This window comes from Narcine bancroftii, chromosome 5 (assembly GCF_036971445.1).
Source record: "Narcine bancroftii isolate sNarBan1 chromosome 5, sNarBan1.hap1, whole genome shotgun sequence".
NCBI lineage: Eukaryota > Metazoa > Chordata > Chondrichthyes > Torpediniformes > Narcinidae > Narcine > Narcine bancroftii.
In genome coordinates, this window is record NC_091473.1 from 177,985,212 (window position 1) to 177,998,536 (window position 13,325).

At 40.0% G+C, this 13,325-nt stretch overlaps 1 protein-coding gene across 1 annotated transcript in view; it reads right to left on the bottom strand.

The window, feature by feature from the left end:
- LOC138764243 (cullin-associated NEDD8-dissociated protein 1-like) overlaps nucleotides 1-13,325 on the bottom strand; it is a 77,323-nt gene that overhangs the window by 50,129 nt on the left and 13,869 nt on the right. Inside the window, exons 2-3 of the mRNA XM_069939894.1 lie at nucleotides 10,889-11,032; nucleotides 4,395-4,549 (exon numbers count right to left, since the gene is read on the bottom strand). Coding sequence (XP_069795995.1) covers nucleotides 4,395-4,549; nucleotides 10,889-11,032 — 299 coding nt within the window. The remainder of the gene's footprint in view (nucleotides 1-4,394; nucleotides 4,550-10,888; nucleotides 11,033-13,325) is intronic.

Genomic DNA, 13,325 nt, shown 5'->3' on the forward strand with positions numbered 1-13,325 from the left:
AATCATCATATTAGCAAGCAAATTCAGCTCTTGCAAATATACACTTCCCACTGCATTACAACATTCTCTCAGAATGAATGCATATGCTACAAAGGTAAAGCCTTTGTGCCCTGAATTTATTGCTGACAAAGAAAGAATCTTGTTGAAATTTTCTGCTCATTGCCATAATGATAATGCAATCATTCTTTTGAAACCTTGGTCTGGATCCATATATTGGCAATTTTTGACTAATTCCTTCACCTGTCCTCCAGTATACTACTCCTTTAGCATTTCTAGTATTATTTTTAATGTGATATTCAAAGGAAATCATGATGTTAGAGTTCTGTGTTGTGTATTGGCCTATGTGTTGTGTGGTTTTATGTTAAAAAATGACTTTGCCTTAGAGAGCCATGGTGAAGGTGAACTGCTGGCAGAGTGGGAGACGGACTGAGCATGTGCAGAAAATGATCTAGAAATTTCTGGACTTGGAAGACAAACTACCACTGGGTGGTGGTGTGGAGGGGAACGAGGCCCAGAGCATGAGTCATGGTCTGGAGGACAGTTTAGAATGTTGGGATTTCAAAAAGGATGAACATTCTGAAGGCAGCCAGAAGGATCCGGACCAAGCCAGTGGTTCCTCTCTCTGCAGCAACACAACTTCGAATTTTGTGTTCTTTCCCTCTCAAAGATCTTTTTTGTCTAATTTTGTTTATGATCTTTGCTTCAGTTGAGATCGAAATTTTGTGAGTCTTGTGTGTTTTGTGTCTAAGTTTTTCTGTGGGCTGGTTGTAAATATAACTTAGACTTTAATTCCATATGTTATATTTAGGCTGGGGAATTTATTAGTTTTATACAGTTATAGAGATTTTTGAAGGTGAATTTTTGTTAATAAAGTAATTGTTCATCTTTACCCCTGTGTGATGTGCCTTCTTTGTGGTTGCTGGTTTGATCTTGTAACAATGAACATCAGATATTGTAATGGATCACCATTAAAAATTGGAATTTCTTTCTTGGGTAAACCATATGAAGCTTGTTGCTGCACTAACATATCAGAAATTTCATTTTGTTTCGTTATGAATTAGAATATATTGTCTCGTCCACCATGGCTTGTGACTGGTTGTCTTGTTGTCAGTGGAGTTTGCTGAACTTAACTGGTGCCATTGGTGTTGGACCTTGATATGCAAGTGATCACACTGATCGGGTTCCTTGACTTATCGCTGGCTCTTTAGCAGCACGTGGTTGAGATGTCAGTTGTTGAATATGTTCAACTTGCATGGTTGAACCTGGTTGAAATGCTCTACTTTCAGGAAAATCAATAAATTGTGTGCTCGGAAAAGATTGAATGTCACTAGCCCTTTCCACAGTGTAGCTCATTGACATTCGAGCACAAGCAGGGCCACCCGTGGCTCCTTGCTCAAGTATACTTGTTTCTTGTGGTTACAGTACCCATTGACCTGGGTACTTCAGGCTGAGTGATAGATCTTGCAGAAGCCTGAGCTAATGGTTTTACTCTGGCCATCTTCATAGTATGTTGTTCCTCAAGCTCTCGCCTTTTCTTTTCTCTCTTCAATTATCTTTTTTTGTTCTTCTTGCTGAATCTTCATTTCAGCTTCTTTCATTAGTTGCTGATTTTTAATTTCAGCTTCCATATCTTCTAAAGCATGTTTTTTCACAAACAACTCGTGTTGCGCACAGACAGTAGCCAAGTCTTCTTGCACTTTAGCATGGAGAGCCGATATGCTTGAAGCATGCAAAGCTGTGCTTACTCTAGATGTCTTTGAAGACCTTCCTACACTCATAACCTGGAAATACTATCATCAGGATTCATATCTGAACATTCAGATACTACTGATTATGTCTCTATCTTTAGCATTTCATTCAGTACAGCACCAATGGGGTTTTCCAATGTACATTCATCTGTTCCAGTTCCACTAACCTCTAAACCAGCCATTGAGGTCTGTAGTACTTGAATGGAGTCTCCTTCCTGCTTGGTAGTTGAAGCCACTTCTTCTCTGGTCACTGACCCCAACCTTCTGTCAAGTGTTGTCAGTCCGCCTTGCTGGCTCAACTCACCATCAGACAGCTCTGTGAGAGGAGTTGTTTGCTGGAGATCTCTAGCCCGACGAGACTTTTCCATCTTGAATTCTTCACACTGCAGCCTCCTGTCTTCTTGGAACGGTAAACACGTTTTTATTTTGCATGGTCCCTTTAAGAGTATTCCTTAGTTCTGTAGTATTCACAAACTGGCTGCGATATCAGTTGTTTTATGGAACACAGAATCTAGGCTTCCTGCCAATTTCTGGCTCTGTTTTATCTCAAGGTCACAGGTGCCTGAAGTCAGACAGACATGCTCTAACTGTACAATTCCAGAGATGTTCTCATAGAAGCTTCCAGAATTTTCTAAGGCTTTCTTTAAATCTTAACTTCTTTCTTCCAGCCAAATTAGAGGAGCCGAGATGGCCTGTTTCCGCACTGTAATTGTAAAATGGTTACATGAATAATAATTGTAGGTGACACTTCCCAGCTTCTAATATTTATCAATCTCAATGTCACCTTCCAAGAGAGGTAAGCCTCGATATTCCGAATTGTATCTTATTTATCCAAATAAATCAAACTTCATAATTACAGCTGTAAATAGCTTTGATTTTCCATTGATAAAAGCAAATAAACATTTTCATACCTTCACACTTCATAACGACGAGTAAAACAAAGAATATTTAAATGATAACGATACTCAACTTCAAATATAAATGAATTAAAATGATAATAAATGATTAATAATGAATAATAATGATAAACTCAAAGAAAAGTTTCTCGAGAGTTCTCGTCTCTTCTATGGTCATTCCAAGAATGAGAAGAGAACTCCCGGTCTGCTCGGATATTACGACATATGGTAACTCTACAAAAACAATTAATCCTTAAAGGGAAAGTACAAACAAACCATAAATCATAAACACAAGGTTTTAACCTCTAAAATTAACAAAATTAAGCTATGTTAGATTTTATTTGATAGTTTTATGTTTTCATAAATATTATCCAGATGTTTTCTTTCTTTTTTCTATCGGGTTGTTGGGGGGAGGGGGAAATGGAAAGTTTTTTTTAAAATCACTATGCTTAATTTTTTTTAAAATAGAGAAATCTATAAATAGGAGGTGCTGGAGGTGAATCCATACTCATTACCTCTGAAGGGACTTTCACTGGCTTCAATTTCTCTTATTGTTGGGGCCTCAGGCGATGCTCATGGCGACTCTGCTTCCCTTTACAGCAGGCAAAAGTTGATGTACGTCGTGTATAATACATTTTTTTGTATTATTACATGACAATAAAGGAACATTGAATGATTAAATATTTTCAAGGCTGAAGTGAACATTTTGTTCAGAGGAGAAACATACAGAAAGTGGGGCTCAGGATAATTCCAGATCAACCACTTAATGACAAAACTCAATAAAGAGGCCAAAGGGAAGTTACAGGGAGGGCACAATTCCTATGCTCGATGGTCATCCATGTCAAAAGGATTGAATTTTGCAGCAATCCTGTTTATGTTCAAGTTGATATTCAATGACAAGGCCCATTTATAACAAGTATGCTCTCAGAAGTACCAAACCATGGTTTGTGCCTTAATAAACCAAAACCACAGCCCCTATTCTGGACAACTCCCCCACTCAACAACTCACATCAGGCAACAAAACATGTTAAAACTATTCATAAACTGGTTCTTAAATCCACAGGAATTTTATGCCTTGAGCTTGCCAAAGTAATTTATCATCATAACTCCAATATAGGCTCAAACAATCCCACAAGAGCCCAAAATTTCACCACGACATTGTGAGAGATAATGGAATACAAGTTAAGCAAGTGTTAAATAGGAATGAATTAGGATGGGGCAAAGGGATAATGGAATATAGGAAATTAAGCAAGTGCTAAGTAGGAATGGGTTGAGTAAGGGTGGAGTAAGAATGGAGTGTGAGGAAGGGTTACGCAAGTATAATAGAATAAGGGTCTTATATATAGCAAATAGATAGAATTAGCAAGTCCTGAATAGAGAATTAGTAAGTTCCTGGGGGTTGAGATTTATGAATAAGGACAAAGACATGATACTCCCTGGAAAACAAATAACTGCACGTAGGCAGAATTACCTAATGCCAAACCAATCCAGGAGGCAGAAGAATGTTAAGGGGGAGGGTACCTCTATACTGAAATGGAATGTATAAAAAGTTAGGTAAGCCCCAGTATGTGTGTGTATTCCCAGGGTAAAGGGGAAGCACCCAACTTTGCACTGTTGTAAAATAAATGTTCTTTGTTCTCAATTTTTGTCTTGAGTGAAATCTGTGAAGGCACCTCTGCTTCTCTCAACATGATAACAATAAAAGCACAAAGTAAGAACAAGGTTTAGGAGATATAAAGAATCCTCTTACCACTTGAAGCAGGAGGTAGCTCTGCAATGACAGTCTTCAGGCCAATGCTGGATATGTCCCGTAGCTGCTCTTTGTCAGACAGCATGTTGGTACACAATGTGTCCACAATCGTTTCTACCTGGTACTCCTTAACCTTGCTGACAAGAGGGCCCAAACTGTGGGAACAAATAAAATACAGTACAACTCTGACTATCCAAAATTGGATTCTCCAAAATCCTCATTTATCTGAAAATTTTAAAACAAATCAGAAATCCTCATTTATCCATATTTTTTTCAGAGCTGAACCGTCCTCACAGGTTGAAAAAAATTCACCTGACATGAAATTAGTATGACAATTGCCCTCGTTTCAGGTAACTCCCTCCCCTCTCTCTTTTCATTTCTTCTTCACCTTCCCCTGTTGACTTTTCTCTCCAACTCTCCCTCTCAAACTGCGTGCCACTGTCTACCAGTCCCTGGCGTGATCAAGGACAGTAGCCTCTCGGGCAGGAGCGGGACCTCTGGCTCAGTGGCATTCCCTCCTATCCCCTTCCTCACTCCTTTGCACAATGGAGCTCCTGATGCCAAACCCTCCCCTTGGCCTACTACTCCACACCCACACCCTGGCATCAGGAGCTACGGTGACCAGGGAGACAAAACCTGCTGGCCCAGGAACCCTCCCTGGGGATCAGTGTTGCGGCCAGTGTTTTTTTGGTAAGAATTAAGCATTACTTTAAGGCTTAAAAAGATTCCCTTGTTATTTGATCTTGTTTAAACATTGATTTGCTGTTACTAGGCTGTTTTAAAAAAATGACCAGTTCTCTGAAAAGAATGTTTATCTGACATGGGCCCAGACCCAACCATTTTGGATAATTGGAATTGTACTGAAAATCCTATGATCTTTTTATCCTGACATTGTTACTTTCTCTGCCTCTTCTCTGCCAAAAAATTTGAACATCTTCCAAATGTCCTCACGTCTAGACTAAATTATCACTGTTAACTACCAGACATGGCAACAATAGTGTTCAATAGCAAAGAAAGTTCAGAACAAGAAAATATTTAGTCCCACAAACTTATGTTATTCACTGGCTAATGTGACCCGTCTCCATTGCATCCGGCTCTTAATTTTTAAAACATGCCCCCACATCCTAGCACTACACCATTGGCTATCACCTGACAACAAACCCTTGTCACAGACTTCCAAAATGGCAAAAAAAGTGTCAACAAAACATCTGTTACTTTACTTTCAAAAGGAAATAATACAAGTTTAACCTTCTCATAATTGAAGGCCTCAAACCGGTAAATCTTGACTCATTCTTTTAAAGATCATTACATCCCTTCTGTAGCAAGTGTTAGGAAGTTTTTAAATGGAACTCCAGTTTTGCCATGACCCTTACTCTTATTTTTGGCAATCGTAGAGTGCAGATGAGACAGGAGGTGCCTGATAGGTTAGGCCAGTGGGCAGAATGTGAGGTGATGCTTTCTTTCCATTGTCAACACAGAGTTAAGGTTCTCAGTGTAATCCTGAACATTTGTTCTCCACTTTGAACAACTGTGTTAGATATTTCCAGAAACCAGTGGGCAGTTGCATTTCCCCTTTCTCTCACAACCCCCTCCCCACCCCCCACCACCTCAAGAAGGCTTTGAGAACATCCTTGAACCTTTCCCTCTCAGACACCTAGTGATTATCTCCCATGATAGAGTTTGGAATAGAATATTTAGGACATCTGGCACTAGACATACAAGTTAACTTCGGTTTGGGGCAGAGAATATAAAATTTGGGATATCATTTTGCAATTTCACAAAACACTGGTTAGGCTGCACTAAGGTCAGTTCTAATTGATATACTGTAGGAAGGGTATAGCTGCATTAAAGAGAATGCAAAGGGGATTCACCAGGATTGAAGGACTTTAAAAGGAGAGATTGGACAGGTGAAGCTATTTTTCCTGGAGCGAAGGAAGAGGGGTGAGCTGCTGGAGATTACAAGAGACAGAGATACGGTAGAGAATCAGAATCTTTTTTTCCTCTGGTAAATATATCAAGAACAGCTACATCAGTAAGTGTTTGGATGACATCACTGTGCCCAAGACCATCATAATTCACTCCAATCAGAAGCCATGGATGACAACAGAGGTACACGTGCTGCTCAGGAACCAAGACGCAGCCTTCAGAGCAGATGACAAGGTAGTATTTGCGAAAGCCACGCCAAGCTGTCCAAGGCTATTAGGGAAGCAAAGTGTGTGCATTCACAGTCACTTCCTGGACAGCAAAGACAAGCAACGCATGTGGAAAGACATCCAAGACATCAACAACAGGACTACACCATCTGCCTGTGCTGGTGATGCCTCCCTCCCAGACACAATGAACAACTTCTACACACACTTTGAGGCGAAAAAACGATATTGCATCAAAGAAGACTGCTTCCTCCAAATGACCAGGTGCTGTGTCTTGCAGCAGCCAACATGAAAAGAGAGCTAAGCAAGGTCAATCCACAGAAAGCTGCTAGACCGGCTAAGATTCCTGGCAGAATGCTCAGGGGTCGTGAGACTCAGCTCGCAGATGTCCTCACTGACAACTTTAACATCTCCCTTAGAAGCGCCGTGGTCCCAATGTGCTTCAAAGCCACCATCATTGTCCCCTTGCCAAAGAAGACACCTGTGTCCTACCTCAATGACTACCGCTCTGTCGCACTCACACCCATCGTCATGAAGTGCTATGAGAGGCTCGTCAGAGGGCTCATCAAGCATCTGCTGCCCGTCTCAAGACCCCCTGCAATTTGCCTACATACCCAATCGCTCTTCAGACAATGCCATCGCCACTGCCCTCCATCTTGCCTTCACCCACATGGAAAACAAGGATTTGTATGTTTGAATCCTGTTCATCGACTTCAGCTCAGCATTCAACACAATCATACCACAGTACCTGATAAGGAAGTTGAGCCTACTGGGTCTAAACACCTTCCTCTGCAATTGGATTCTTGACTTCCTGTCAGGCAGACCTCAGGCAGTCCAGATTGGTAACAGCATCTCCAAGGTTATCACATTGAGCATGTGTGTTGAATCCACTGCTCTCCACTCTGCTGACCCACAACTGTGCAGCTAAACACAGTTCATTGATGACACAACCATGGTGGGCCTGATCGGTAAGAATGACGAGTCTGCATACAGAGATGAAGTGCAGTCGCTAATGAGAAAATACACAGCCAACAACCTGTATCTGAACGTCAAAAAAAGAGAGTTGCTGACTTCAAGAGGGCAGGGGGGGAGGGGGGAAAGAAACTATGTTCTGCTGACCATTGACGGCTCCACCCGTGAGGTCATCAAGAGTATCAAGTTCCTTGGAGTGCACTTAGTGGAGAACGTCACCTGGTCCCCTAACAAGCTTCTTAATCAAGAAAGCCCAGCAGCGCCTCTACTTCCTGTGAAGACTGAGGAAAGATCATCTCCCACCCTCCATCCTCACCACATTCTATGGCGAATGTATCGAATGCATCCTATGCAACTGCATCACCACCTGGTTTGGAAGCTGTACCTCCTCGGTACAGGTCTAAGGCAGAGGATAGTGAAATCAGCAAAGAAGATCATCTGGGGCTCTCTTCTTACCATGAAGGACATCTACAACACTTGTTGCATGAAAAGGCAATAAACATTGATACACACACCCCTCAAGTAAACTCTTTTCCCTTCTGCCATCTGGTTGGAGATACTGCAGCACTCGGGCCCTTACTTCCAAATTGGGCAAGAGCTTCTCTCTCCCCCACCCCCCCCTCCCACCCAAGCCATCAGACTCCTGAACTCCCAGAACATTTGGGGATTGGGTACCATGGAATGTTAATGTACAAGCCTTAATATTTTAAATGTGTTGAACTTCTATTACAACCTATATTTAAGTAAATATGCTCTGTGGTCCTGGAGAAACACTATCGTCTTTACTGTGTGTGTATGGTATAAACAACAAATAAAGGTGACTCGACTTGAACACGAGGAAAGAATTTTGAAGGGAATACAATATTTTATTTTAAAAGCACAGTGTTTGATATCTGGAACTCAATGCCAGAAGTAGCAGTGGAATCAGAGAAAATCACTAAATTTAAGAGACATTTAGACAGAACTTAAACAGGCAATTTTTAGGCAGGTATATAGAATTTTTAAAAAATGGGCAAAAAGGTCATGGCGGGTTGAAGAGCCTTTTTCTGCGTTGCATGACCATTTGAACCCCCCCCCCCCCCCATGACTCAGGACATCATGGCCTGCCAACAAAGAGATTTGGTGGTAACTCTCCAGTTCATTGAGGTACCTGCTGCAGAAAGAACAAGTCTCAGACACAGATGAGATTAATGTCACTGCTGGATGGTAGATTATGAGTTTTATTTCAGGTCTAAGGTCTTGATATTCAAAAACTTTTTTTCTCAAATAGCCAAAAGCAATGCTTGCATATTAAAGACAACAGTGAATTTCACCAGAAGTCTGCCTTCAGAGACAGCTGAGTCCTGAGCTTTCCAACAGAAATGTTCAATTTTCACGTCTTATGGCCACAGAAGCAATGCTAAATGGCTGAAACAACAAATGTGATATCTTCAAGAACACTGTGAATAAGCCAGGGAATTACAGGCCTGTAAGTCTAACATCATGTAGGGAAATATCGGACAAAATTCAAAACGACGGGATAAGGAGAGGCAGGGACTGATCAGGGACAGTTAACCTAGCCTTGTTTTGGGGAGGAACTGAGAAACCAGACTTGATCCTTCAAAGAGGGGAGTATGTCAATGAGTGGCAATGCAATGGTCTTCAAAAATGTAATTGAGAAGGACCAGTATAAGATTGATTCAAGAGGCATGATTCCAGGGTATTAAAGGCAATCTGACAAATCAGATGTAAAAATCGGCTTAACGATGAGGTACACATAATGGTCAAGGATCGACTTTGGGATTGGAAGCTCATGGCCAGTGGTGTATTGCAGGGAAGGGTGCTGGCACTCTTCTTGTTTGTTGTGCACATCAACAGTTTGGAAATGAATGCAAGTAGTAAGATGATTAAACTTGTACATGACAAAGATTTCAGTGCTGTGGATAGTGACAGCAGCTTTCAGGTTCTCAATATTGACCAGTTAGTAAGATTGGCAGAAAAAAAACAAATAGAATTTATTCCTGTTAAGTGCAAGGTGATATACTTTGCTTCTCCATGGATTGTCACCTTGCTGTGGTGCCGAAGCTTGTCCTGGGATCCCAAGAGCGATGCTGTCTGGAGCTATGTTCCTAGTAGGGTCACCCATGGCGGTAAGGTTCCTGACAAAGAACAATCCAACCAAGACCTCAACGGTGGAACAGGTGGATGAAGTTACTCTGAACTCAACAGCTGTGAAGACAGACGAAGGCTGCCACAAATCCATCAGCTCCTATCGTCGCAGCTTCCATGCCATTGGATTTCGTTGGTTGGTTTGTGAAGTATCACGTGCTTTTTGGAATGCAACATTAAGTCCACGTTAAACAAATACACGCAACGGCGTCTTCGCTCGGTGGATCAACGGAACGAAGGCCATCATCCTCGACTACGAGGGATAGCCTTAAGGATAGGATTCATACAATAAACGGTACGACCGCAAGAAATACTAAGGAAGAGGAAGCTTGCTATAATGTGTTCCAGGATATTTGAAGTGGTTAAGTAGGCATATGGATGGATACCTGCCTTCATTAACATTGCTCATAAAGAACAGAGAGGTTATGATACAAATATCAGTCAGGCCTCCAGCCAGAAAACTGCATGCAGTTCTGGGTCACCACACTACCTGAAAGAAGTGATTGCAATGGAGAGGGTGCAGAGTAATAAACTGTTTCTCCAATGAGCCCATTCTTTTGTTTATTTTAATCATTAAGTCAACACAGCATTTGGACCAAAGTTCCATCACTCCTGAATGATAAAGTCAGGAATATTCATAGACCCTTAGGGGTATAATCTTGTCTGAGAAGACAGTTTTTCTGTGGTTTGATCCAATAGCTGTGTGGCTCAATTTACTATTTGGAAATTGGTCTTATTTAGAACCACACTCTTAGATAAGATAATAAGGCTATAATTAAAATCAGATTTATAAATATATGCCTGCTTCCTTGAAGCTTCTAGCTCATAGTGCTGTGAAAAATATCCATGAAGCACTGCAGAAATGTGTTACTTTGTATAACACGGCTTTGAACAGCACAGGTTTTGATATAATGTTCTTTAGAATTTTAATATAGTAATAACCAAAAATTGTTAAATTTTATTAATATTGCATTACCAACAGTGGTGCAATAATTTAATGTCAGCAACAATACTTGCCGCTTGGCTACGTTCATTTAACTTCATTATTGCTTAACTTGTTTCAATATCACTCTAGTCTCTGAGGGGAAAGGCCATGGCTGCTCTGTAACATTTTAATTGTGTTATACAAAAGTGCACCTTTCCACACAATATGAGCAGGAAAAGGAAATGAGGTGAAGGTGATACACGTAACAAATGTAAAAATTATTATGCGACTGTTCTTACCACTTCACAGCTAGGTTTTGCACCTCTCCATTTTTATCTTCTAACAGCTTAAGCAGCATCTTAACCACCTTCTTCTCGCTGTCATCATCCAACTTGATGGAGTCTTTCTGTAACTCTACCATCAGGTCATTGGTGGCCATGAACCTGAAAGACAAAAAGCAGGCAACATATTAGAAAAACACAATATGGTTGAAAAGGAATTATGCAGCATTGATTGTATGGATAAGGAGTCGATGTTGACTTTTTAATAAAATTGAATGGCCTCCAGCACAGAGATCCCACTTCTACCATGATAGAAAGAAACACATTTTATTAACAGAGGCCAAAACAACAAGTTTACAAATCCACAGATCGCTGACAAAAATACCTTTAATATTCATATCATAAATGGCTTCAAGCCTGCTGCCATTTACTGCTATTTTATCAAAACAACCCTACAAAATAATTCTACAATAGGAAGCTACATGCAAACTGAGTTTGTATAGCATTTTTGGGTGAATATTTCCTCTATATCCAAGAATTATGGATGGGTCAAAAGCCCCAGACTGTTTCCTTTGCAGGAGAAAAAAATCCTGCAAGGAACATTAGCCACATATTGTTGTTAATGTTATGAACTAACAACCCTTTTAATTATTTTTGGGATGAAAGGGATTTTGTTAGCACTAACACAGAAACAGCAATGGTAAATTCAAAATAAGTTTTTTTAATTAAACTTAACAAAATAACATTTCTTACTTACTGCTAAACTTACTTAATTCTAAATTTAATCCCACTATGTACAAATGTAAATGTGTTGGGGAGTGCGTGTATATAACTAAAGTTCCGCTTCTCAGTTCAGAAATAATTATAAAGCACTTTTAAACATTATATCTTCAGGCCTCTTTACTCACAACGTGGCTATTTTCTTCCACATTGAATTCACAAACCCAGACAAGGGTTAAGAAAATGTGGTTATCTTCTTCCACGATGAAGTTAAAAACCAGTCAAGGGTTAAACGAAGTGGCCATACAAAAAAGACCCGGTAGAAATCTGTCCTCTTTTCTGAAGAGCAGCAAAATGATCTTATTTCAAAAGCCACTGATTCTGTGTATGTCCCCCTTTCCCAGGAGTAATACACATCACCAATTCTGGTTACTGTAACTCAACCCTGTCTTTCACAAAGTTTCAACCCCCGTGTCACAGGGGTTTTGACTTCTGTACTCGCTAAACTAAACTCAAAATCTCTACATTCGGTAATATATTTCTCCAAATCATGTGACTGTTACATCATCACCAAGGTGAGTCTCAATTCTTGGAAACCGCATGACCATCAGTTTTATTTCTATCAAAATTCTGTTCCTTTTTCAAAACCATTCCACATCCATAACAACCTCTGACTTCATCTCTGTTCAAGAGGCTTAAGTGGCTTTCAGTAAAAAAGATGGCTTCCTTCAGCAATTCTTGAATAATTAAGACCCATTTGAAATCCATTAGCTGTCTGTTTAAGATGCTGTGACTCTGAGAATGACCACTCCTCTGAGTACAGTATCTGTAAATGTGCTGAGACCTGTGTGTGACTGTGAAACAGCTCACAACTAACTTATTAAACCACATCTAGATAAAATATAGTTTTAACATTATACTAAAGATCCAAAACCTGCTGCATTTAACAGACAACTTTTATTCACAACATCAACAATTTTAATCAAACCAAACCAGAGATTCAACTTACATTCAAAAATAAGACACATTAAAGTACAAAATGCCAAGTTCTTCTGGCAATAATTCATTGAGGATGTGTTTCAATTCAAGCAAAACTTCATTGTCAGGGAGCTTAATGCTGAATTAAATTCAATTATCAGAATGAATTAACTTTAATGCACCACAGCATAGCAAACAATGCACTAGTACAGCATGTTCAATAGGCTGTAAATTCAAAGTTCAGATTTATTGTCAGAGGTACATACATGACCTCACATTCAACCTGGATATTCTTATTCCTGTGGGTCAGGCAGAATTTCAACTTCTCAGTAGTTCAAAAAATTGTACTTGAGATAAATCTAAACTAAGAAAGAGCAAAGAAACTGACTGTGCAATACAAAACATATTCAATAATAAATAATGTGCTAAGTCCTTAAATGAGTCTCTGATTGAGTTTGTAGTTTGGGAGTCTAATGGTGGAAGGGAAGCAACTTTTCCTGATCCTGGTGGTGAGTCTTGTGGCATCTATACCTCTTTCCTGATGGCAGCAGTAAGAACAGAGCTTGTCCTGATGAGCTGATTGAAAACTAACAATGAAAATTGAATTTTCACTGTTATCTATAATTGGAAAATTGAACTATTTACACTTAACACAAGGAGTGAATGACACCCTCTTGCCTGTATCAAAAGCACCCAAGTCATATCCAGACTCTTTAGACCAAAGGTCCAATTATGGAATAGGGGCAAGTGCTGTGTC